We start from the raw sequence: 24,624 nt of genomic DNA, 5'->3' as shown, positions 1-24,624 counted from the left end.
TTGATCCCAAACAAAACCAACCCTGTAACACCCGATTCTAAACCACCTGATATGGACTGGAGCATGTGAAAGGGAATCTAAGCTTAATGTGATGCAGTCCTGTACAACTACTGGGAAGGTGCCATGTGTTTGGCCATGGTGACCCTGTAGGTGTGGAGCCAGATCCGAGGCAACTTGACATGACTAACGGTGGAATGACGGTCAAATCGAACAAACAATAACAACAATAACAACCAGCTCACCGAAAAGTAAAATACTAGTAAGACAGAAAGCGAATGAAATGTATAGTATGCCAGACCGAAAAGCAAATAGAAAAAAGCACCTGACCGTCAAAGTTCCAGAGCGAGGGTTAACTTACGTGGGTGTCTGTCCATCGGCCCATCTGCAGGGGCAAACACAAAAAAAAGAGGAGCCTCGGGAATCTAGACCAGCCTTGATGACAACTGTCCTAGCATTTCCATACGAAGTAGTTAACTTAGTTTTAACCAATGGATTTGTTGTAACTCACAAGTCTATAATATAAGAATCCACAATTACTTATAGCAGGTTTATACCTATTAGTATCTACTGGTAATTAAAATCGGCAAATGGCCCAACAATAATAATAGTAGTAGTAGTAAGTCGAGGCGGTATAGAGTAAGTAGATCACCACCCGATCCCTCTGAAACCGATCAACTGAGTCACAAGCCAATTGAACCAACCGACCGCCACATTTTCGACTCTTTTTCAAGCGAAAAACAAAAATAGAGAGTATGAGGGATTAAATTTTAAAGCTCAACCCCAACAACATGCAAGGAGGGTTTACACTGCTACTTCACTACATGTGCTTGAGAATTCCTCCTACTAGTCTACTACTGTACTGTACGTATCTAAATATGCGGAAATAAATCCCTCTCTTCATAACTCGGAAATTGAATTGAAACATTGTAAAGAAGATACAATTGAAAATTTAGATGTTGTCTAAGTCACTATGTATGCATGTATGCACTTTTGCATCCATCCCGTGTCTTCCTTTCTTTAGTTCCTTCTTTCCCTCTAAAATGATGAAATCAAGAAAAAAGAGGAATGAAGTTCAAGCTCGGACATTAGTTATATGCACTAAAATAAAAATTTTATCCTGGCGGCCCCCTTTGATCAACTGCGCGAATTACTCTCCCTGACTGGCTAAAAGTGGATGCCTAACTATGGGGAATTTGGGGGGTAAGTGTCAGGTACTTAGTTAGTTTAGCTTAGGCTTAGGCTTTTGATTGAATTTTTACACTTTGTTGAGGTATTTTCTTTCTTTCATTCAATTCTTTCCCTATTATTTTTTTGGGGGGTTTGTTTCTCTTTTTTATTTACTTTACTGTTGATATTGAATTATTATTTCATGTATGTATGTTATGTATGTATGTATGCACGTAAGCTTCTTTGTTTTGTTTCTGTTTCACGGTTATATGGTTTAGTTCTCTCCCGGTTACTTCAGTTGAAGAATTCCCTAAGCATGTAGGTAACTAGGTATACTAAGTAGATTCCGGTATAGAATCCCAGCTGAGTTAATACTTCAGCTACCCCATATTCAGGCACCGCATGATACATACATACATACATACATACCTGCAATGCAACAAAGCTACGTACTAGGCCGCGGCCGAGATTGCTGCTGTGGCTGGTGCTGATGCTGATGCTGACCCTGGCCCAGTCTGTCCCTTGAGAACTAATCGGAATCCCCGGGCTTGAGTCATTGATACTACCTTGTTGAAGATCGTTTTGCTGTGTGTCGGACATCTACCTACCATCTCTATAGTGCTTCATCATCTGCAATGGGATTAAGGTTTATATTCTGCAGCAGAAAGTGTCGAGACCCTACTGTGGGGGTTCTTTACTGTAAACTACTAGGCATGTCGATATGACCTGTCAGTATTGAAGTGATATTGGATGTGTCGTGCAGATGGGTTAGGCTATTGTATTGTTGGTGCCGGTTTGGGGTTGATTCATTGGGGGGTCGTGGTGGTGTAGGTATGTAAGTATACGAAACTGGTAGTCGATGAGTGAGTGATTTGTAGTATGAGGATTGGATGGTGGTGATGATCATGATCTTGAGAGGAATGTAATGGTCTGTGAGATGGGATGGTATTCGAACGTGTCGATTGATCGGCTTCGGATTGTATATGGTTGGATTTCTCGGAACTCTGGGGGTGTTGCATGTGCATGTGCATTTACTTCATATGGCGACTCAGGGATATGTTCCGAGGGATCATGATTGTGAATAATGGATATTACTACGTACTACCAGCTTCTGCAGGGGAAGGAATGGTAGGATGGAATGTTATATGTATAGTAAGAAGTCTATGTAGTGGTGAAGATGTGGTTGAAGGTATATAGTACTCCGTACTACTACTAAACAATCTCACGATAAGAGAGCTCAGCGATATAGTAGTCTAGTAGGTTAATATCAATACTATTCAAGTATAGCGCAAAGAAGCAAACAACTTTGTATCTCCCAAGTTACACAAATGTAAATCGCATCTCACCTAATCGCTCTGGTCGGCCCGAAACCAGTCAGCGTCGTTTGTCATGACCACCCGCAACCAACCAATGAGAAGGCCACGATAAGCATCGCGAACTGAAAGGGCGTGATCTACAGACAGAACCATGTTCTGATTAGTTTTATTGTCCGTTTCATTGAGGGGTTAATTCGGAAATGGGGGCTTTGAATTCTTTTTCTGCTTGGCCGGTGAGGGATATATTGATTCTTGATATGCTGAGAGGCTTGCATCGTGGTCCGCCAGTCCACTGTTGTGACGCCCGAACCCATCCTTGGTCTGCTAGTTTTTCACCATATGCTGCAGCTGTTGGTCAGTCCAGTGGTGGTGAGTAAGTTGGTCCACTCGTACTCGGCATTACCGTCCGTGTATATGCGGTTGCATTTTTTTCTATTTTGTGTATCATTTTCATTCAGGGGGGATCGGGCTACTTGTATCAGGATGAATGTGAAACTCGGATCACGATCAGATACGAGTCAAGTAGGGTGATGATGGTAGTGGTCACTTGGATTGTGTACTGTGTCGTCGGCTGGAGGGCACTAGACCCATCTCGGCTAGTCATTGTGCAGCGCCACAGTCAGTGATGGCTCAGTTCCTGCTATTCTCGCTCCCGTTCTATTCTGGGGCGCGGCACACAGCCCGGCTTCCAGATTCGCACAGTAACCGGAGGGATGTGTTGAAGGAAGATGACGCTTTTATGGCGCACGGTTTAAGACAGTGAACCTGATGCCTCCCAGGTGGATTCCAGGCTATCCTGCCCAGTTCTCCAACAATGACATCTGATACCTCATGTTGGCATCACCGTGTGGAGGCCAGCCATGACGTCCACAGGGCTGATCGGAAACGCAGCCACTCTCTCCCTCGCGGATTCCTGAAACTCCCGACTTGGCCTCTCTGTCATTTGCTGCAGCACCCCTTCCACCCACCCCCGGCAGACAAAGACTCGCGGAGAAAGAGAATGACCAAACCCACGATCGGACACTAACAGACGAATGGGTCACCGCAGAGCATGCGGATGGGAAATCCTGGGGTTGAACAAGGATGCTCTAACTCAGGAGTAACCTCTTTCTACCCTTCTTCCCTTTCCCCCCATCCATTCATCCGCCGTTCATTTGACTTTTTCCCTTCTGGAACCGTTTTTCCCTCCAGGCTCGGCAGAAGAGGCGGTGCGCCCACGAGTAACACACCGTACTCACATGATATTAGTCACAAAACCTAATTATAACTCCAGTTAACATGGAAACAGTGGCCGGTCTCGGGGCTGGCGGGCGGCTCTCTTGCCATTCTCCCTTCAAGGAATGTTTTGCCACGCCCCACTCCCGGCAAATCAGCCAGTCGACTTGCGTTGCGAGGCAAGGCATCCGGGACATGGCCTCTCTTGGGTTTACCCGCTTGTGTGTAATTGTATTTCATGGTGGTAAGCTGTCAGACTTTGTATGCGCAATGTACAAGCATCCTTTGGACAATTGATATGAAGTTGACGGGGGGGTGAAATGGGAACGGGATATTCCACCGGGCCGGTAGCCTGGATAAGGGACAATAGTTCGATCGTGATGCCTTTTTTTGAGAGCGCTGTGCGGAAAGGGCAAAGCGTCGACCCAAAGTGTATTGTCCATGCGCGATTAAAAGGAAATGAAAAGGCCGATAAGTGAAAAAAAAATCAGTCGGCAGGCGCGCCATGATCCACCCACGCGACTCATGGCGGGGTTTGAGGGGCAGCCACTGATAAGGGAAATCCTCCCAATTTAGATAACCGCAGGTACAGGATTTGCGTATTGTGAATGGAACAAATTGTGTATTGGCGCTTACACGGAAGGTCGTGATTTGTTTCCTATCAGGCGCCCCGGTAATTCATCCGTGATATCTGGTCACAACCAGTAGATACTCCACGCAGCTTCACGATAGTAGTAGTAGTAGTGGTAGTAGTCAGGCAATGCACTACTGCCATCCGCTTCAATAACCCCCAAATTGCAACAAAGATAAGACGGGAAAGATAGACACCGGTACCTCGATATGTCTTTCCTATCATTGCAGCCATCATGTCACACCTACCAATAGGATCCCATGTCAATGCGATTAGGCGCAGGCAACGTTCGAGCTATTCGGGTCCTGCAGCTGATATGCATCGGAACCGACCACTGGTTGATAATTCCTCTTAGCAACTAATTGCTGTCGCTATCTCTGGGTAACGAAAGGCCAGAGAGGGAAAAAGTGAGGGATCAGACAATATCATGATTACTTTTTGTGTTGGAGGGGGGGAGGACAAGGTCAGCAGACATGATCGTTCGCGATGCGGTGTGCATAGAGTTGATAGTAGAAAAGTACGAGATAAGTGGCTGTTATTTTCTTATTCCTTAATTTTAATCCTGCCCTGATAGCTGGCAGGTGCACGGTGGGAACTCAAACAGGAGTGGTCGCTTTCTGTTTTCAGATCACCGTCGCGTGGGGTGGGAAGATTATCTGGGGAAGGAAGGGGGCAACCGCTTTGCGGGTTCGAATGAGATTGCTGTGATTAATACTCCCAGTCATGGATGAATACCAATGGAGGAGAGTGCTGCCTATCAAGGTTCAGATAGTCTGGATTACGACTTGTGCTTTCTAGGAAATTATCCGACTGCAGTAGTGGCCTTCCACAGAAGGTTGTCCTGGCAGACGAAAGAAGAAAAGAAAGACGGGGGAACTTTTCCCAGCTGTTGCATCAATTTTACCCGTTTGGGTAATATTGTTTCTTTCTGGACCCGGATAGGCAATATCGGTGGACAAGGTGTTCCCATTACCCGACATGGACAATCCCATTTTTTCATGGCTAATGCAATATCCTGCCATTTTCACCGTTAGTGATGAATCTATTTTTTATTAGCAAGTCTTGCGTGAATTTTAGCAAGCCGCGGACATGCCCATGCTGGAAAAAAGACCGGCGTACGTAGACTTGATATCGAAAAAGCCAGTGTTGGGTCTAGTCCTTACAATGGATGGGCGATGGAAATAGTGGCGTAACAAACCCTGGTCTAACCTGCAGCCTTGCCGCATTCATCTGGTGTCAGTGAATCTGACTTGAATGATGGGTAAAGTTACATTTCACTCATCAGTCGAGCAACCAAAGTTGATTCATAGAATTTCAATTAAATCACCACATGAAGCAGTGATGTCCAATGAAGCAAATGCGAAAAAAAAGCAGCAAATGCGACCTCAAGGATCGCCAGAAACACAACTCCTCGCATATTGAATGCGATCGGTGTATCCGGCGAAACGGACGCGGTGGGAAAGAAAAGTGTAATACGAAAGCGGATGCCCAGCAACCGAAACGCAGCCCGAAAGCTGTGACGGTAATTTTCAGAGTTATTTTTGTGAATTTCCAGATCCATTTTTGTCTGGGACTTTTTTTGCCCCCCTCCCCAGCAAAAGCCCGCCTTCCTGATTCTCTTAAATTTAAAGGATATCCCTCCCCACCCACTGAACCGCTGACTTACAATCTCCATTCCTCCTCACTCCTCTCTCCGCCATCTTTTATTCCAAGCTTCTTTCTCTTATATCTCTGGGTCCTTCCCCTCTCTCGCTATCAACTTTGCTCTTGACCAATCTTTTGGATTGTCTCGCGTTTATCGTCATTGGACTTGATCACAAATTCAAAGTCAAACGTCTTTGAACAAGCTTTGCGTTAGCAAGCTCAATAACCACAAAAAAGAATCCATCTTAATCTACATCACACACACACACTTCACAATGGTATGTCCCTCCACTTCCAATCTCTCAATCTGTTTCTTTTTCTGTTGCTTTGCTTGCCTGCCAAGATTTCATTGAGAACTACTCGCTGACTCACACTTTCGCTACAGTCTTCCGGTGAAGCAACCGTCATCTCCAACACGGAGAATGTGCGTTCATCTTCTCATTAATACCTTGCATAATCTTTCTTCAGCCGCTTTGCGGTTCTGAGGAAAATGCATACTGACTGGCTGGAAACAGCTCATGAAGTACATGTCCCTCGACCAGCGAGGTACCGTCCAGGCTGAGTACATCTGGATTGACGCTGTCGGTGGCTGCCGTAGCAAGACCAAGGTATGCACTCTTCTTTATTCCCTCGACTTTATTCACTGCACGCGTGTGGAGCCGGGCGTTGTCGTGGATTAAGACGAGGGTCCCGTCGTTATCATGGCTCCCTCGAACACCGATAAGCCCTGCGCACGGTGACTCGATCCTGCACGCGCCGGCTGCACCCACCCGTCGCACGTGACATAGCGCGTCTCGGGCTAACCCATCATTGTGCTTTAGACTCTTTCCAAGCCTGTCACATCGGTCGATGAGCTCCCCGAATGGAACTTTGACGGTTCATCAACGGGTCAGGCCCCCGGTGACAACTCCGATGTCTACCTGCGCCCCGTCGCTATCTTCCCCGATCCCTTCCGCCGTGGTGACAACATCCTCGTCCTCTGTGAGACCTGGGACTCCGATGGAACCCCCAACAAGTACAACCACCGCCACGAGGCCAACCGTCTGATGGAGATCCACGCCAAGGAAGAATGGTGGTTCGGTCTGGAGCAAGAATACACCCTCCTCGGCACTGATGGCTGGCCTTACGGATGGCCCCGTGGTGGTTTCCCCGGTGCCCAGGGTCCTTACTACTGTGGTGTTGGTACCGGCAAGGTCTACTGCCGTGACATCGTCGAGGCTCACTACCGTGCTTGCTTGTACGCCGGTATCAAGATCTCCGGTATCAACGCTGAGGTCATGCCTTCCCAGTGGGAGTACCAGGTCGGTCCTTGCGACGGCATTGAGAGTGAGTGGACCCATACCAGTCGCTAACTTGAGTGTACAAATACTAACTGTATCTGCAGTGGGTGACCACCTGTGGATGTCCCGTTTCCTCCTCCACCGTGTCGCTGAAGAGTTTGGTGTCAAGATCTCCTTCGACCCCAAGCCCATTAAGGGTGACTGGAACGGAGCCGGTCTCCACACCAACGTCTCTTCCGCTTCGATGCGTGCTGAGGGTGGTATGAAGGTCATTGAGGCCGCCATGAAGAAGCTCGAAGCCCGCCATGTTGAGCACATTGCCGTCTATGGTGAGGGTAACGAGGAGCGTCTCACTGGTCGCCATGAGACCGGTAACATCGACAAGTTCAGCTATGGTGTTGCCGACCGTGGTGGCTCCATCCGTATTCCCCGCCAGGTCGCCAAGGATGGCAAGGGTTACTTCGAGGACCGTCGTCCCGCCAGTAACGCCTGCCCCTACCAGATCACCGGTATTATCGTTGAGACAGTAAGTGCTGAATTCTGAAATATGATCACGCAGATAACTAACTGTTTTTCAGCTCATGGGTGGCAACTAAATGCGTTACATACCGTTTAAAAATGTGAATACACTTCATATTAGCGCTCGTATACCCTCCGGCGTCGACAGGGAGGTGGACAATAGCGCAGCCTGGCACTCTCGGGAGCAGACATAGAATTTCTTTTTCATTCTTCAGCTGGTAGTTCGGGACTCTTCATTTACTCTCCGCCAGAGCTCGCCTTGCGTTCCTTACCCTCTGCTGGTTTTGCATTTCGTTTTCTTTCATTACTTGGGTTATGTGTTACGTTAAGCATAGAGGACTTCGGAGGAACCGACAGTCACTTGAAAATAAACTGGTGGAACGTGCTTCAGGCATGCACCGGAAGGATCAGAGAATAGATTAATAGCCGACTTACCACAGTAACATAGTGTGTCAATACAATCATTGCCCGACGGGCTGGACATGAGAGATCTCCCTCATCTAGACGACTCGCGGTATCGCTGCTGGCATCTAAAACAGGAACAACTCTTGACTGGCATTAAGTACATATGTAGTGCTCATAATCGTGTATACTATAGATATAGACCGCTCTCATCAGGGTGATGGACCCCCCTAACCCCACACCACGCACACGAACCCCATATATTCCCCATCTTCTCACCGCGCCTTCTTCCAAAACTTAAACATTCCCTTCCCCAAGCCATCCAACCCCCTCTGCCTCGCCTCCCTCCTCGCCGCCCCATCCACAATCTTATCCTGCTCCTGCTCCCCACCCTTCTTCCCATCAATCACCCTGACAAGAACCTGCATCAACACCGCCGCCAAAATGCTCGCACACAAAATCCCCACCATGACCAGATTACTCTTCCGATACTTGGCCCTGCCCGGCGCCTCGTAATCGCTCTTCCACCCGGAATACAGCGCATACGTCGTCAATATACTCCCCAGATTACCCCATCCGGAGACTACCGCCGACGCAGTGGCCACGCCGACCTCGCCGTGGCGGCCTTGGAATACCTCCGCGGTCCAGGTCATGGTGATGGGCACGGTGGGGCCCAGTCCGAAGCCGACGATTAGGAGGCCGCCGTAGCGCGGCCAGGAGTTGGTGTCGGTTCCGGCGTAGGTCGTTAGGAGGAGGCCGAGGATTTGGAGGAGGACTGGGATGGAGAAGAAGAGGGCGCGGTGCCGGTGGAAGCGGTCTGAGAAGGGGGTTACGAGGACGATGGCTATGAGGTCCATCTGTGGAGTTTCGTGTGAGTTAGTGGGTTGGTGGGTTTGGTAGGATGGGGGATGATGGTAGGGAGGGACGTACGATCCAGATCGGAGCGGAGAGAAGACTCAGGTCGATTCCGCTGAGGGAGGGGTTGATTGCTTCGATGATTACCGTCGCGTAGCTTTGGACGCCGATGCCTACGCCCACGACGCCGAAGTACATGATCAGGAGGGGCCAGAGGCGCCAGTCCATGAATACGCGGGCGAGGTCCATCCAGGTCCATTGCGCGCGGTGGTATACGCGCTTGAGATCGTGGTAGTGGATTTCGGCGTCTCGGCCTGTGAGGGCTGGAGGACTGCGTGGGAACCACCAGAGGTATTTGCGGTGTGGGGGTTCAACGCCCGGGGCGAGGGGTCGGTCCGGTAGCCACCAGAGGAGGACGATGCCGACGGCGATGGTGATTACGCCGTAGACGAGGAACATCCATTGGAAGCCGACCATGCCGCGCTCACCGTCCATTTCTTGAAATCCGGCTGATACCAGACCGACGACTGCGGCGGAGACTTGCGCTGCGGTGTAGTATTGGCCGATGCGCTTGCCGGTGCGCGATGGGGGGTAGAAGAGTGTCAGGTAGTAGGTCATGCCGGGCCACATGCCCGCGATGACAATTCCTAGAAGGAGACGGAGGAGGCTGGGGTTGTTAGTTGCTGTTGCGCAGACATGAAAGGTGACACAGGGGCCGGGGGACGAACTATAGACTCCATGCGGCTTTCATGGCGGCCATGCAACTGCCAATGACACCGACACTGATGACGATGCGACTCATCCATACGTGCGGGCTCAGTCGGGTCATTATGAGGTTGGACGGCAGGTCGAATACGACGTAGCACACGTAGAACAGCGCCAGACCCGTAGAGATTTGGTGGGGAGTAGCGTTGAGGACGGAGCCGAGATCGTGACCAGCGTCGGTATTCATGGTTTGCGCAAGACTGACATTGGAGCGCACTGCCGCGCAAAGGAAGTAGAGAACCCAGAATGCGGGGATGATACGGAAGTCCAATTTTCTATTCAAGGTTAGGTGTGATCGCACCTAGGAAGGAGATGAGACGGACCTGTAGATGCGCTCGATATCCTCAACATCGGGCTCGTTGTTCGGTTCTGCGTCGCCGTCATGACTGCTCAATGAACGCTCTTGGATATCCTCTGCGCTCAGGTCCTTTCCCGGCTCGTGGGCCTGGGATGGCGCTTCCATCAGGGACATGATGGAGTGTTTGCTAGGGACTCCTGCGGAAAAAAAAAGTGTTAGTACGAGATCCGGGGAGACACCGTTGACGCCACGGCTTGGAACTTACAAGGGTGAGCAAGACAGTCGTTCCTCTGAAAGCGAGAAAAATGGTAAGGAAACGGAGGGTATAAAGTGGCTGATAAGGATCGCTCAAGCAATGCAGCTGGACACCCCGCACAGACAGAGCTGCGTGGCCAGTGGTGTCACGGTGGGAGAAATCGGAAATATACGATCAAGATGGTAGTGATCAGCCCTAGAAGAGATTGCATGCCTGGTTAGTTGGGTGGATGCTGCAAGCATTGAGTCAAGCGTTGAGGAAGAAAAAAAAGCGGGGAGAGCTCTGAGCATGTGCACGGATCGGAGGACCGACTTTATCTAGTAAGTCTGGATACTAAGAGAACTTACCTGAACTAAAACTGCCATGATGTGATGCTGAAAAGGCAGAAATGAAACGATTCCAGTCAATCGCAGCTCACTCAGTGAAAAGAGGGGAAGAAGAGCTGAAAATGCAAGGGACTGAGGAATTGTACTTGGCTGGCTCTGTCCTGAGGCAATTGCCAAGCGATTGATAAAAAGAACCGCAGACACAAAGGCGGAGACGCGAGAGAGACGTGAAGCGGACCAACGATGGCCCGAGGAGAGTCGATCCTCACGAGAACAGCGACGGTTTCGGCGGATAAACAATTGCCATGGAACGAATCCAGAGGTTCCAGAGCAGCACCAAGAGGATTTGCCAGCCGACGGTCGGACGAATCCACTTTCGCGGTTGATGTGCTCAACAAGTTTTAGTTAACCAACAATCTCCTTCAGTCCGCAATGAGTCACTATTTTCCCCCAGATTGAGAAATCAAATTATACCTACTACCAACTGAGTAAATTCAACGGTGTCGCTCAACACTAAAACTTGAAAAAGCTTCAATCCGATGTCGGTGTTTTCCATTCGTCCGGCTAAGAGTCCTGCATCCTGCAGTGTCATTGAGGTTGCCGTTCGATCTGCAGCTTTCTGTTGCACCGGTCGGTGACTGAATCCATGGCCCGGTGAGCCAATCTTCTGGGCTTATCCATTGTTTCTTTCCTGATCTTTTTCAGTTGATAGAAGTCTAGACGGCACTCTTCCACATTTTCTGACATCTGGACCTCGGTGAGACCGAGCAGACAAACTGGCACCGACAGGCTCCACCCAGTCATGGGCAGCAGATGAACGGGCCTGCAACGGGGAACCGTAATCCGACGACACTAGAAGTCGCGCACTTAATTTCTATTCAGTCCTAAGCTTGGCTCCCCTGAAGATAGTGACCGGCTCGTACCCTTTCGTAGCTCTGCATAAAACGAAGGGAGTTGGAAAGACTTGGCACAGTATCCTCGCTGTCTAGACAGGAACAGCTTATCTTCCCGGCGCAACTGTCCCTTCACATGAATGCAGGGAACCATCACTCACCCGGCCAGCGAACCTGACGGATCACGCACCTTGTTTGTGCCTGGCACCTGGCCAGCTAATAGTTAACCCATCAATCGCTCTGATGTTGCAGTTAATCGTTGGGAAAATGGTACTGCTGTCCCAGAAATGCAGAACAGATGAAATAAAATTGCGCATTGGGTTTCACTGCAGTTCCCCCTTATTCTCCAAACCAGGAGCTAGCAAACATATATGAACAGTGTAGCAAAAAGGATTAGAGTGTATCAAACCGGGTAATGTGTTGGCATGAAGGCTGGCTATGCTCTTGAGGAAGCTGCCGGAGCAGATTGTTGTCACCTGATCTGGTTTGATTCTCTTGCGATAGTTGCTGTTGCCTCAGGCTACGCCAAATATTGCAAACTCCCCTATAGATGGACTCAGTTCTAGTAGAGCAACAAACGTTCTAGACCAGTTCATTACGGCAGCCTGGACCGCTCCATTATGATGCTAAAGATAAGCTCCTTTCTTGGGAGTGTTCACAATGACATCCATTCATCTAAGCTGCATGACCGTGCAGTATCGATGCATACCTCACGCAAGGGGCTACTCATCATGAGCTATATTGGATGTAACGTCTTACTGACCGGACTGGGTAATATTCATCGAGCAAGACTTAATTCTAAGTTAAGCATGAAGATCAAAACTAGCATGTTTCTCGGTCTAAATACACGGAAACAGTCGGGGTATAAACAAAGCTCAGCAATTAGGGCCGCACGGCCCATGCTTGAATCACTAAATCATTATAGTCCTTGAGAGTTCGGACCAAGAAAAAAGCACAGTCGTGTATGCTTATGCCTTCACGCTGTTGGTGTTTTCGTCACTGTCCTTCTCCATATCCTTTGCCCGGTGGCTCAGCACGCTGGCGCGACGGACAGCATCGTCTTCCACGTCATCGAGCGTACGTAGGAGCTCACCATGCTTGCCGTACATGTGAGGCTCCTCGTTGGCAATCTTGACAACGTTGAAGACACTGGTCGTTTTGCGGAAAATGCGGTCCATTTCCTCCAGGGATCGACGGGCCGTCTCCGGGTAGAAGAAGAGCACCACTGGGAAGATAAAGGCGTTACTGTTCAAAGGTTAGAACTGATGATGACAGCAGAAGGGGAATTAACGGGGATAAGGAGGAACTTACATAACCGCAAAGATAATGTAGGTCTGGTAACCGATGTTGTCAAAAGCCACAGGCGTGATCATGACCACCAGGAAGTTGAAGATCCAGTTCGATGACGTCGCCAGCGCGTTGGCCGGAGCACGAATCCGCAGCGGCACGACTTCAGCGGGATACAGCCAGGTCATACCCAGCCAGCCAATGGCGAAGAAAGTATTGAATACGAATAAGAAGACGATGCAAGCGATATTGGCTCCGTTGCTACCGATGCTAGCAGTGACGGCAAGAATGATCATAGATATCGACATTCCCGCGGCGCCAAAAAGCATCAGTGTCCGGCGTCCAAAATGCTCAATGGTGAACACGGCAATCCATGAAGCGAGGAAGTATTCCGTTCCGTTGCAGGCTGAGATCAAGCGGGAATTTTCGAGGGTCATACCCAACTGGTTCTCCAGCACAACGGGGATGTAGTATGTAATCAGGTTGATACCCGAAATCTGTTGGAACATTTGGTTGACGTAGGCTAAGACCACACGGTGGAAGTGGCGGTCCTCGGTCATAGTGAACATGTCACGGAACGAACCCTTGGCCATCTCCAAGACTGTAGCCTTGATAGCCGTGAATTCCGTCTCAATGAAGGTCTCGTCAGCGTCACCCAAGAGTGACCGCAGGACAGTCCTTGCTTCGTCCTCGCGGCCCTTAAGGATTAGCCAACGGGGCGACTCAGGAAGGGGCAAAACGAAAACCAGGATAATGAGGGCAAAGAAAATCTGGAAGGCCAGCGGGAATCGCCATGCCACCTCATTTGGATCGGCGAATAGCAGACCGAAATCAATCCAGTAACTGATGGTGATACCGCAAGTAATCATGGCACCTTCTATCATGACAAGCATTCCACGATGGTTGGATTTACAGCACTCTGACTGCCAGGTAGGCACGGTAGAGGTGTTCATTCCGTTTCCTTTCGACCGACGGTATTAGTATCGCTGCGTTGCAGAACTCACAAGTTGGATATTCATGGACTCGTTGCACCTACCGAAACCAGTAACCAAGCGTCCAACGATGAATTGCCCGAGTTGGTAGGAGGTACATTGCAGCAAAGCTCCGATACACATAATAAACGAACCCACGAAGATCGTCTTGCGTCGACCGAGCATATTACCAATCCAGATTGTGGGAATCGATCCAGCAAAGCAACCCAAATTGTACGCAGCGACGACGACACCTTGACAGAAAATAAAGATCAGCCCGCAGGCTAGACCAATGATTGGAGCATATCACACAAGATGGTGCACTTACCTTGGCGAGTCGACTGGGTACTTTGTTGCGCGCGAGTCAAGCTCTCATAGTATTCACCGTTGGTCGCGATAGTTGGGAAATATTTTATGAACGAATCGAGGGTCAAGAGACCGCCAGTGACACCTTGATCGTAACCGAACAGCAAGAAATCCATACCAGCGATGACACTGATAGCGATTTGCAGCTTGCCTCCTGTGAGGCCCAAGTATGACCGCGCCATCTTGGAAAGACGGACTTTCGCACTCTCTATGGAAGTATTAAGCCCGAGTTACTGTATTCGGTCGAGACAGGAACTGTGTAGTTGGAAGTAGTTGAAAGAAGCCAACACCGCACAACACTAGTGATCAGTAGTCAGGGAGGCAGAGTCATTGGCTGGAAGGAGTATGTATGCGCTGGCGGAAGGAAAGTGAAATGGAAGGGAAGAAATTGAGAAAAGAAGAGAGATCAACCAGTAGGTTGCACGAGGGGAAGGGGACGGGGGGTTTTTAAAATAGAGCTGGAGTCTCAAAGAGACTCGACTTGTCGCAACGGTAGGTTTCTAATGACCGATTGGGTGGTGGAGAGCTTGAAATGTAAGTAATAATATTACCATTCGGAAGAAGTCAGGCCAGTCGAGAGCATCCGTGCAATTACTAGCTAGGTTCAGTGAGGGATACTACTACTAGTGGTTAGTCGTAGGAGGGACATTGGGTACTCCGTCACTAGTACTAGTGGTACACCACCCAGAGCACACAAGTACCATGCGATTTGACTTTTGGAAAGCAGAGAAACCCACTGGATGAGACAAACGAAAAGATGGGATTGGCTCAGGATGACCTGGAGGGACTGCAATCGATCAGGAAGCTGCTTCTCGAATCCTGCAGCTGATTGGCCTGAGCCACAGAAGCCCGGAGGGGAAGTTATCCCCACAGCTGCCACTCTCCGGATCCAGAGACTGATATTATTTCTCTACAGACACAGTACAGTATTCTGCGTCCGAGAGCACTTGCTGAAAGAGGTCCCTCCCCGGACCCATCGTCCAGGAAGATCCATTGGCTCTTACAACCAACGGAGGAATGACCGTTCCCCACATGGCCTCCCCCAGGCACCCACCATCTCACACCATCTTGGAGACCAGTTCAGATGAAATGACGAGTGGTGGGTGGGTTGCCCGACTCCTTCTTACTCCACCTCCACGATGAGCGGGCGTCGCGATCAGCGGGGGGCTGAATTGGGGGCCGCGTCTGCTCACGCGTGTACTAGACTTAAGACCAGGAGTACATGGGTAGGTATCACTATGCTACTTAGGCCTAGTGGTGGTGGGAGTAAGCAGTTTTCCACCCAACGGTCGGAGGTCTCCTCCATGCCGTCATGGGAGTCGGGATGCGCAGGGGACTAGCCGTTTCTGGAGAAACCGAGCACGGCGGTCGCTTCATCGTGGAGTGTTTCAACCCGCGGTTGGACCAGCTCGGATGTGAGCCAGCCGAGATTGATATACTGTTTTGTACTTGGCAATTCAATATTTTTTTGGTTATTGTCCACTGCTGGGTGCTTGAGATAAATCCTACAGTGATTTTCGTGTAATTTTCTTTTCTTTGGTGAAGCGTAGATTAACATTACAATTGTCCGTTCCGTAGGCGGGTGGATAGCGGACGGCAGGCAGGAATGTGAGCCTCCGGGGCGGCTAACTGCGATCTGGGCGTTGCAGTCATCGTCATCGGCCAGTTCGCGTGGCTTCTCGCGTGGGCAAAATCAAGGAAAACGGAAAGGATCGTAGGCAGTAAGCGCTGAATCTAATCGTCATATTTCTTTTTGGCTCATTTGATGGAATAGTTGATTGCGAGGTATGCTACCGTGTCATGGCTGTCGTGTGTCGTCTGGTCCCCGTGGACCCTTTCCGTCGATGGAGGGAGGAAGATAGAGACTAGAGAGAGATCCGGGCTGATTATTCAGAATCCGGGGTTTTTGGAGACTCCGCACAAAAGGGACCGACCGCTTTACCGCTTCCAGTAAGGACATTCCCCGGCTCTATCCGCCTCGTGGGCGTTTGCTATCGCATTCTCCTTGCTTGAATGCTTCAAGTATTGTGGTGTGGCACAGCTGGGCTAGCGACATCGTACTCAGGTCAAGCACATTATTATTAACTGATATGCAGAGTTCCATTAGCTCTCTAATGTTCTTTTCTTGGCTCATATAGGGATTTGCTCTCCACGGTAAGGCATCTCCCCCATCGACTGAGACTCCTGCGGGCAACCGTCTCGTCTTGTCCCGTAATATTCTCGTTGGATGGGGCGCCTAGTCTCCAATGGGTCAGGCTGGTCTGATGCCGACCAAACCTTCCCTTTCCCCTCCGCGCAGTCGGGGATTCCGTGGGAGAGCATTAATGAATATCGGCCTGGTGCATGCGGTTACACTCGCTAAGAGCCCGTCTCCTCCAATCACGGTCAGTGTTCGGCTCAATTAAGCTCCACTCCGCTCAACAAGCCGCTTCCTGATGCCTCCAGGAACCTCCCTAGGTCACTCTGAGTCGTCTGATGAAGTTATTATTTGCTACAAGCTTGCGGGTGAACCAACCGTATAATTGCAACCATGCAGTCTTCATGTCGGTTTGACAAAAAGGAAGGCCGCCGGGAAAGTGCAGTTACACCGACCTCAACACCGACCACAAATGTCTGACAGACCGAACTCCCGCCGGTGTTGGTAACCTTAATCACGGCCGATATGCGCTGGCTGGCTTAGGCCTGGCCGACGGTCACCGAAAACATCGGCCCAGACGACGGCCACGGTATGATGCATAAATGCACTATGTATGCCACAGCTGCCTTCCCTTGTAACGTTCGAGCAACCGACCCAATATTTCCTGGATGTCTATACCCGCTTGATGGGTGAAGATGTGGGATGTCAGATGCTTATCCTGAGGAGCAGTCTGGTGGGTACGATTAGGCTGCCCTCACGGAGGGAGCCCTGCGCCTGTCTCCAAGTACACAGCCCTGGGGACTGGACGGGTACGGGGTACCCCAAAGTACTAATGGTAACCATTCAGCTCGCCGGCCGATTGAGGGAAAAAGCGCGCGAGGCAAGCCGGGCACCTCACTGGCCCAAGGGTGGCAACCCATACTCCTTGCTGGCGTCCCTCGGGCGGGTTAGCGTCTGACCACTAAGCCGGCTCGAGTTAGTTGCCAAGAGACCAGGCCATTTCATCCAGCAGTTGTAGGAATCTCCATCATCCGTGAAACTGCGCTCGGCCTTCCCCCGCAGTCAGGCTCTTCGGTTGTGGCCGAGCGTGTCTCCAGGTTACTCTGCGGCTTACCAATTCTGGACATCCCGCGTTTCTCATCGGGCTGGAGAGGGGCGCACAATCCCATAGGCAGGAATTCCCCTACCTCATGTGCATCGTGAGTCGCCCAATACATCTCGTTTACGGAGTACCAATCTCTGCATCTTCCCAGTGCTCACCCGTCGCTTACCTTGCCTTATTCGTGGACCGGCATGGCAGCGCCTTGGTTCTTTCCTTTCTTGGTCGATAGTAGATCACCTCGTGGTGTTCTGACACCCGCGTCAATTCACATGGCAGATTACTAGAATCTAAGATATCTTTGGCGCTCATCTGACAGACATGGTCAGCTTACCTGACATACCCATCACGATTTCTGGAATGCGAAACCTGATTCTCGAAAATAGGGCAGTCATGTTACACCAAAGGTGACTAATCGATCCCGGTCAGCTGGAACCAGGATAAACTACTGGGTAGATATGCACGGAAGAATTGTACCACTACATCCGCTATAGCTTTTGTTTCAAGAACTTCCACTACGCAGACATAATGGTACCAAGGAGGGAACTCTGCTATGAGCTACTTGTCGTCGAACATATTACTGTTACTCGCTCTGATTGGAATGCAGAGTGATGAATCTAAGTGGCTCGGAAAACAATCGGGCGTTCCAGGACCAATATTTGATTTCCTACCATTCTGAGATAGTTGGTTTTGTTTGCGTGTCGGATATTTTCCCAACGACCACAAAGTAGAGACAAGTGGTGGGGCTACTAGAACGGATTGAGTTCTTTGGCGTGTGCTTCGGCGCTTGGATCAGGCTGGTGGTCTTGGCTCGACAGCGCGGGATTTTTGTCCCCCTCACAAATGAAACCTGTGAGTCAAACTGGAGATTCATGACTAAATGGATACCAAGTTCGATGTAAGAATTCAGAGCAACCGAGGATATGCTTGCGTCCCGAAGACCTCCTGGATTTCAGGCGAAGCCGCTTACAAGTGACCTTGAATCCGGGGTATTGTGCACAGCCCAAGGCTCGTACACAGGCCACCCAACTCAATACAACCAAGCATATGCGTACGGCTTGTGATTTCGCCAATATATGTTAGCGCACCAGCTACTCATACCAATATTCCTAGCGCAACCTGCTCATGCAATACACCTTTCTACCTTGGGCAGTACCGTGGCAGATCATCAGCGCACACTAGCCAAGGATGAGCCACCAAATCGACCATCCAGGCACTAACGTACTATAGCTACATTCAAGCTAAGCCGTGGCGGCCAAAGCTAGGCTTGAATGCGCGATGATGTCATCTCATTTCAATCGAACTTCCTCTCTCATCGTCCTCTGTCTCGGATACTCGGGCAACAGACCAAGCAAGCACGGCCGTCAATATCAGGAACGATCATGGGATCGCCTTTTCGAACATACTGAGTGTATTCACCCTCAGATTCATCAACAATGAGAGTGTATGTAAGAACTCCTGGGCAAAGACCAGACAATTGGCTTCGCGGATTTATTCCCCGATGACCATCCACGATTTCTCCATATTGTCGGCGAATCATTCGTCCAACATGCGTCTCATTCAAGCCTATTGATAGCAACAATAGTTCCGGAATCACGGTCCAGAAAACAACTGTTTACCGGAGAAATAACTTCCCCGACAGCCACTGGAAGATCCTGCTCTCAGCTTTCTAGAACTACGATTTACATACTAACCGACCAAGACCCCACCACCATGGCTGGCACATGAGCGGGCTCAGCCGCACTTCTCCCGACATGATATTCTCCCTGAAAGCTTGAAGTGATACTAAATTCCTAGACTCCGAACCTACTAGACGAGATGCATACTGACTCCAAGCAAGATCAACAGTCATGCGGGGCGTATGGGGGCCAGACCAGACCACGTTGCGAGTATGTCTTGCAGATACTTAGGATGTGGCACTTAATAACAGGGGAAGTAAACAAGTTAACCCACCTCCTGATCTTTGAACTAGCCCCGCAGCTGAGCTGCGTCTCTTGCGCTAAATCCAAACCAACATAGGCTGTGACTGGTTCATGGAGCGGGAGTGAACAACTCACGATACTGGCTTTGCCAAGCACCATACATTGCTTTTATAGCCAGAACTTGAGTAAATCTCATACAGCGCAAAAGCAAACTCCAACGCCTACTCTATAAAAATTCTAAATAAAAAAGAAAAGAAACGAAAAAGAAAACACGAGCATCAAGAAGTACACTATCCCTAAACGAACCGCCCCGCAAATCTCCTCACAACACCATCAAAAACATACAACGGCACCACCAACGCCAAAACCACCCACTGCACAGCAGCCAACTCCCAAAAAACCCTGACAATGCCCTCACGCCCCACCCAGCCGGCACCCGAGACCGTCACCCCGAACGCAACGACATTTTTACCCGCATTGATAAGCACCATGGCCTCGCTTCCGGACTGCGGATATACATCCATGATATAAGACATGGTGACTGATGGAACGAAGACAAGAGCTGCTGCCTGCATGGCGTATCCGGTGGCAGAGACATATAACGATTTCTCTCTTGCGATTGCGTACGCGAAGAGGATCAAGCCTGGAGGTGCGATCAGGAAGGGGACGATGAGTGCGGGCATGCGGTCTTTTGGGTGGTGGGTGTTGTTGATAGTGGTGGTAGTGTTTCTTCTGTGAGTGGCGACCAATCTGGAGAGGAGATCGGTTAAGGGACCGGCGATGGGGTAGCCTAATACGATGCCGAGGAAGGAGGAGAGTGTGTAAACGCCGATTGCTGAGGAGGAAAGGTGGTATGGTGGTGCTGAGAGGAATTGGGGGCTGATGGCGGAGATGAGGACGATTCTAGGGGTGGTATTTGTTAGTTAGCTTGTACAATATGTAAATAGTAGTATATCAAGTAGTGGATAGAGCTGAAATGGTCAAGTGTATGAGTAGAAGGACTGAATGATGCGAATAGAGATTAAGTATGAATTACCCCGAAAGAAAAATGCCATAGGCGATCGTCGCAAATAAAGCAATCGGCACACAAAGGAACCGAAACGGGAGGGAAAATTGCCCAGGCCAGCATTTCAGTCCTTCAGGCTCGAGACCACGATCTCTAAACGAGATTAGATCCTTCCAGTAATTCCTTGGAGAAGGTTCGTTCTCTCTCTGTTCGACAGTTTGTTCCACCTTCTTTTCGACTTCAGCGGCATTGCCATTCCCATCTTCGGCAAAGCAACGCCGGAAGGTTGTTTCAGGCAAGAAGAGGATCGAAGCCAAGAAGTTGACTGCACCGAGGATCACGCAAACGACGAAGAACCATCTCCAGCCTTTGTCGCCGATAACAAAACCGGCAATCATAGGGCCGACTTGAGATCCAGCGCAAAGCGACAAGGCGAAGAGAGCCATGGCGGTTGCAAAATACCGCTCCGAGAAGAGATCTATACCATACAATGATACGTAAGTAATAGGTACTTTGACTATAGACCATGCAAGGAATACTCACTTACCAGCGATAATAGACGGTCCAAGAGCCTCGATAGACCCAGCCCCTAGATCAACAATGAAGGGAGCTCACAGGATAGTAGTAATGATAGGTTCTACGCACCAAATGAAGCCATGATTCTAGAGGCTAGTAGATCTTTGAAAGTGCTTGTTTTGATGCTCCATGTGCATCCAGCTAGGAAGACTATCATGGAGATCAAGATCACTGGCCGCTTACCGATGCACATTGCTGTCGGCATCCAAAAGAGGTTGGAAATTCCGAGTGCGAATACAGGCCAGGCGACAAGGCCAGTAAGCGTGTCGAATCCGACGTGGAAGTCCTGGGCCAATGAAGCAAAACCTGTGGAGAGGCCTGCCGCGTATAGGTTTCCGATGAAGACATAGAAGCAAATGTTCATCAGGATGGCGCAGTGGACTCGGGTGCTCCAATACTAGTGGTTCTTAGTACCCAGCTTGTTTGATGTAAAAAGGATCTGTATATGATACGTAAAGAATACCTTTGGGTCATTAGGAGAACTATGGCCATTGTGCATATTGATGTAGGATTTGCTTCTGGGTTAAGGCCAAATCGAATGGGCAACTCGAGATTTATGTATGCAGTTCCATTTCGTCTCCACATTCCGGACTCCCAGAGTGGGCTATGCAAAATCTCTCATGAAGTCTACTTGCTCTAGTAAGTTCGTGTGCATCAAGATCAGCGAGTTCTGGAATCGGCGCATTGACACCTACGGTCTGCTCTGGATGGCTTGCTGCATGATCGTCGCTTCCCCATCGGCCCCCTCGGCCCCGTCGGGATCTATAACTTCAGACGTTAGAAGTATTCTTGGATTCTACCACTAGGCTTCCAGGACACATCTATCCCCGCAAGCTTAGCATAAAACTAATTGCCGATCCCCCACCGGCTTCCCAATTCTGATCGCATTCCGTTGGGAGCGCGGCGGGGGATGTACAGGTGTATATCAATATATCTTCCATCTGACAAACGGCGATGTAACATACTGAATCATCCGTGATCAAGGTATCTCTAACTCTCGTGTCCTTTATTCCCGTTTTAGAATCTCAGTCCTTCACCACCCAAGCTTATACCTGCTGCTAAAATGGACTACCTATTCTACGACATCTTCAAGGAAGGGAAGACCCTTGACGACGCCCCACTTGCCTTACTTCGCAAAGAGTCCGAGTTTGCCTGGGCTTCAACCACTAGCGGGGAAACCACTCGATTCTTCCCTTCCATAACCGACGAAGAAAACAAGGTCAACGGAGCGGTCGTGCATTGGAGAGGCATTGAGAGCCCAGAACGTGCTGAGTCCATCAAACAGGAGGTGCCGTGGATTAAGCATGGGTTTTCAGACGCCAAGGTCATCCCCATTGGAAATTTCACTTCGGTGTCTAAGCTCTTCCACCAAGGAGGAAAGTATCTGCACTGTGAGCCAGTGCAACGTCTGCAGCCTTTTATCACGGACCCATGTGTGACATGGTATGCTGTTATCGTCGCAAGGGATGCATTGTCATATGATACGAGGTTTGGGGAGAGAGATGCATTGCACTGCGTCAGGCTTTGGAAAGGTATGTATTAGAATCTTTGCGAGTGAGATTATGTCTTTTTCTTTCTGGTCCACGAATGGCTCACGACTTTCTGGAATAGGTGGAATAGCGGAAGAGGGGTTCGATGTGGGTTATCCACAGCAAGGCAAGGTAAGTGACTGAGACCGCTGTGCTGCGATCTAACAAAGGCTAACTGGTGAAATTTCACAGGTCCTCCGAATGAAAGCGAATGATAGGGCAGAGGTAAAACAATACATGGAAGAGATCCCGTCCTTGGCTGAAGGTGCAGCAGAGGTGGACATACTCCGAGCGAAATCGCACATGGTCTGGGAGGTTTTCTTCTAGTTTTGAAGTAAAAGCAACAATAGTCAATTGATGGCCCTGCAAAATTCAGAAGGTAGATGCTGCCGCTGTGATATACTCCTTCTTTGCGTAGTCCTGTGATATCTAAGCAACTGCTAAAGCCTATACTGTCATGCCTACACTGGGGATCAATGCATAGCATAATGTAAAACTATAGATGAAATGAGACATGCTGTCAAGCTCCAGACATTCACTGTAGCTTGACCCCACCAGATAGTTCGCCCCCTCTGCTGCCTACATGGCCTCAACATAACCAACGTCACCCTCTTGACAATCTAATATCATACTTACAGTTGAATCAGTTCCTGACCATTATCTTGAGAGGATATAAAGCAAGACTCTCCGCTGTTAAGCTGTCCAGACCTGCACAACACGGAATCTGACGCCGAAAAAAGCGGAGAGACTAATATCAGCGAAATAAGGTGGTGAATAGGTGTTGACCGAAGTTCACCCAATACGAACATTCAGAGGTGCTGAGGAACTACCATCCGCAATATACTCCCCGCTTTCAGCACTTCGATAGGTTAACCTCCATCGGAATGGCTTCCCAACAGGGACGCGCGATCTTCTTCAGGGATTTATCGCTTATTCCTCCAAAGGGAACCACGCAAGCGGACAGAATACCCGATGATCTACCTGATACTATTCCCGGCTTGCCATTTCTACTGAGAGGATGGTCCGACTTCCCAAAATGGGAGTTTCAGGTCCGACTGGTACTTGAAAACCTTGGCTTGCAGGACCTTGTCGACCGTGACCTTCCGCGCCCGGAAGAAAACCATAAAAACTTCGTCAGATGGCATAGCTGCTCACAACGCCTGCAGATATGGCTGACTAGGCAGCTATCTGATGAAGTTATGGAAGCATTTGTGTCATCTGTCGACGACAGGGATTTTGCCGATGAAGCATACAAAGTGATAAGGAGGATTGTACTGGGGCACGGCGTCGTAAGATGTCAGAACGTCGCGTACAAACTAGTCAGAATGACGCGTGCCGATTATTCAACCGCGGAGCAGTACATTGAAGATTTCAAAAACATCTACAAACTCGCCAAGCAACTCCAGTGCGGCCTACCTCCGTTTACTGCTTCACTCTTGATGCTCAGAGAGATCTTTCATGACATTCCTACCTGGGTGACAATGATAGAACAAGCGATGCCTGCCGACGCGGGGAGCGCCTATACAGACATTGATTTCTTCACTCTTTGCAGGAACGCGATCGAACAAAGCCAGAGGTGATCTGTGACATGAAGCACCTGCTAGGGATGTCTTGCTACCGGCACCGCCACTGCTCCGCATCCTGAAAACGATGCTTGAAATACCAAGAGTTGCCTATCTAGGAAGAGACTACGACCTCAACAACATCTCTTTCGAATGTTCCCTTGCTTAGGGGGCCGTGTTGAGGCGATACCAAACCCTAGTATGTGAGGTCACGTGGTCACGACACGCTTAGATAGGAATCCAACACAATGTTCTCTGCTATTCTGTTTTTGTCTGTAGCAGTACTTTGAGCTCAATCATACTTTCTCAGCACTAACCAACCATTGGACCGTCCCGGGATGATCGACGCCGGGCAGCACGAGCCGTATGGTAGTCACTAGCCGGCGGAGCCAGCTGTCGGGATCAATCACCTGGACCCACGGGTAATTCAGCTGAAGCCATGAAAACAGTCTCTCATTTCTATTCTCGCAGTTTGTCTGCTTTATAACCCAAAATATGAACGAAGCATCAATCTGTGGATCAAGAACAGATCGTCGCCGCAATTCTCAACCGTACACTAGGTCCATACAGAGACATCATGTCTAATCTATTCATCTGGCCGG

At 49.6% G+C, this 24,624-nt stretch overlaps 7 protein-coding genes across 7 annotated transcripts; 4 read left to right on the top strand and 3 right to left on the bottom strand.

The window, feature by feature from the left end:
* Nucleotides 1-6,248: 6,248 nt before the first annotated feature.
* glnA (glutamate--ammonia ligase) lies at nucleotides 6,249-7,849 on the top strand (the record flags this gene model as incomplete). The annotated part of the gene is made up of 6 exons (XM_041685699.1): nucleotides 6,249-6,251; nucleotides 6,359-6,397; nucleotides 6,489-6,581; nucleotides 6,795-7,299; nucleotides 7,358-7,779; nucleotides 7,832-7,849. 6 exons carry the CDS (start codon nucleotides 6,249-6,251, stop codon nucleotides 7,847-7,849), a joined length of 1,080 nt encoding a protein of 359 aa, XP_041539757.1.
* Nucleotides 7,850-8,449: 600 nt separating this feature from the next.
* On the bottom strand, nucleotides 8,450-10,266 carry AKAW2_20930S (putative MFS transporter; the record flags this gene model as incomplete). Its single annotated transcript, XM_041685698.1, has 4 exons — nucleotides 8,450-9,031; nucleotides 9,105-9,696; nucleotides 9,758-10,069; nucleotides 10,118-10,266. 4 exons carry the CDS (start codon nucleotides 10,264-10,266, stop codon nucleotides 8,450-8,452), a joined length of 1,635 nt encoding a protein of 544 aa, XP_041539756.1.
* A 2,269-nt stretch (nucleotides 10,267-12,535) lies between these two features.
* Nucleotides 12,536-14,373, bottom strand: AKAW2_20929S (sugar porter family MFS transporter; the record flags this gene model as incomplete). The annotated part of the gene is made up of 4 exons (XM_041685697.1): nucleotides 12,536-12,812; nucleotides 12,879-13,815; nucleotides 13,891-14,079; nucleotides 14,154-14,373. 4 exons carry the CDS (start codon nucleotides 14,371-14,373, stop codon nucleotides 12,536-12,538), a joined length of 1,623 nt encoding a protein of 540 aa, XP_041539755.1.
* Nucleotides 14,374-19,645: 5,272 nt separating this feature from the next.
* AKAW2_20928S (uncharacterized protein) lies at nucleotides 19,646-21,295 on the bottom strand (the record flags this gene model as incomplete). The annotated part of the gene is made up of 4 exons (XM_041685696.1): nucleotides 19,646-20,252; nucleotides 20,386-20,833; nucleotides 20,903-20,944; nucleotides 21,001-21,295. The coding sequence occupies 4 exons, from the start codon at nucleotides 21,293-21,295 to the stop codon at nucleotides 19,646-19,648; spliced, it is 1,392 nt and encodes a 463-aa protein (XP_041539754.1).
* A 699-nt stretch (nucleotides 21,296-21,994) lies between these two features.
* AKAW2_20927A (uncharacterized protein) lies at nucleotides 21,995-22,474 on the top strand (the record flags this gene model as incomplete). The annotated part of the gene is made up of 1 exon (XM_041685695.1): nucleotides 21,995-22,474. One exon carries the CDS (start codon nucleotides 21,995-21,997, stop codon nucleotides 22,472-22,474), a length of 480 nt encoding a protein of 159 aa, XP_041539753.1.
* Nucleotides 22,475-22,493: 19 nt separating this feature from the next.
* On the top strand, nucleotides 22,494-22,787 carry AKAW2_20926A (uncharacterized protein; the record flags this gene model as incomplete). The annotated part of the gene is made up of 2 exons (XM_041685694.1): nucleotides 22,494-22,592; nucleotides 22,653-22,787. 2 exons carry the CDS (start codon nucleotides 22,494-22,496, stop codon nucleotides 22,785-22,787), a joined length of 234 nt encoding a protein of 77 aa, XP_041539752.1.
* Nucleotides 22,788-23,344: 557 nt separating this feature from the next.
* AKAW2_20925A (uncharacterized protein) lies at nucleotides 23,345-24,040 on the top strand (the record flags this gene model as incomplete). The annotated part of the gene is made up of 1 exon (XM_041685693.1): nucleotides 23,345-24,040. The coding sequence occupies one exon, from the start codon at nucleotides 23,345-23,347 to the stop codon at nucleotides 24,038-24,040; it is 696 nt and encodes a 231-aa protein (XP_041539751.1).
* Between the last annotated feature and the right edge of the window lie 584 nt (nucleotides 24,041-24,624).

Source organism: Aspergillus luchuensis, chromosome 2 (assembly GCF_016861625.1).
Source record: "Aspergillus luchuensis IFO 4308 DNA, chromosome 2, nearly complete sequence".
NCBI lineage: Eukaryota > Fungi > Ascomycota > Eurotiomycetes > Eurotiales > Aspergillaceae > Aspergillus > Aspergillus luchuensis.
The sequence above is the reverse complement of the archived record's forward strand: the minus strand, read 5'-3'. Positions and strand labels throughout refer to the sequence as shown.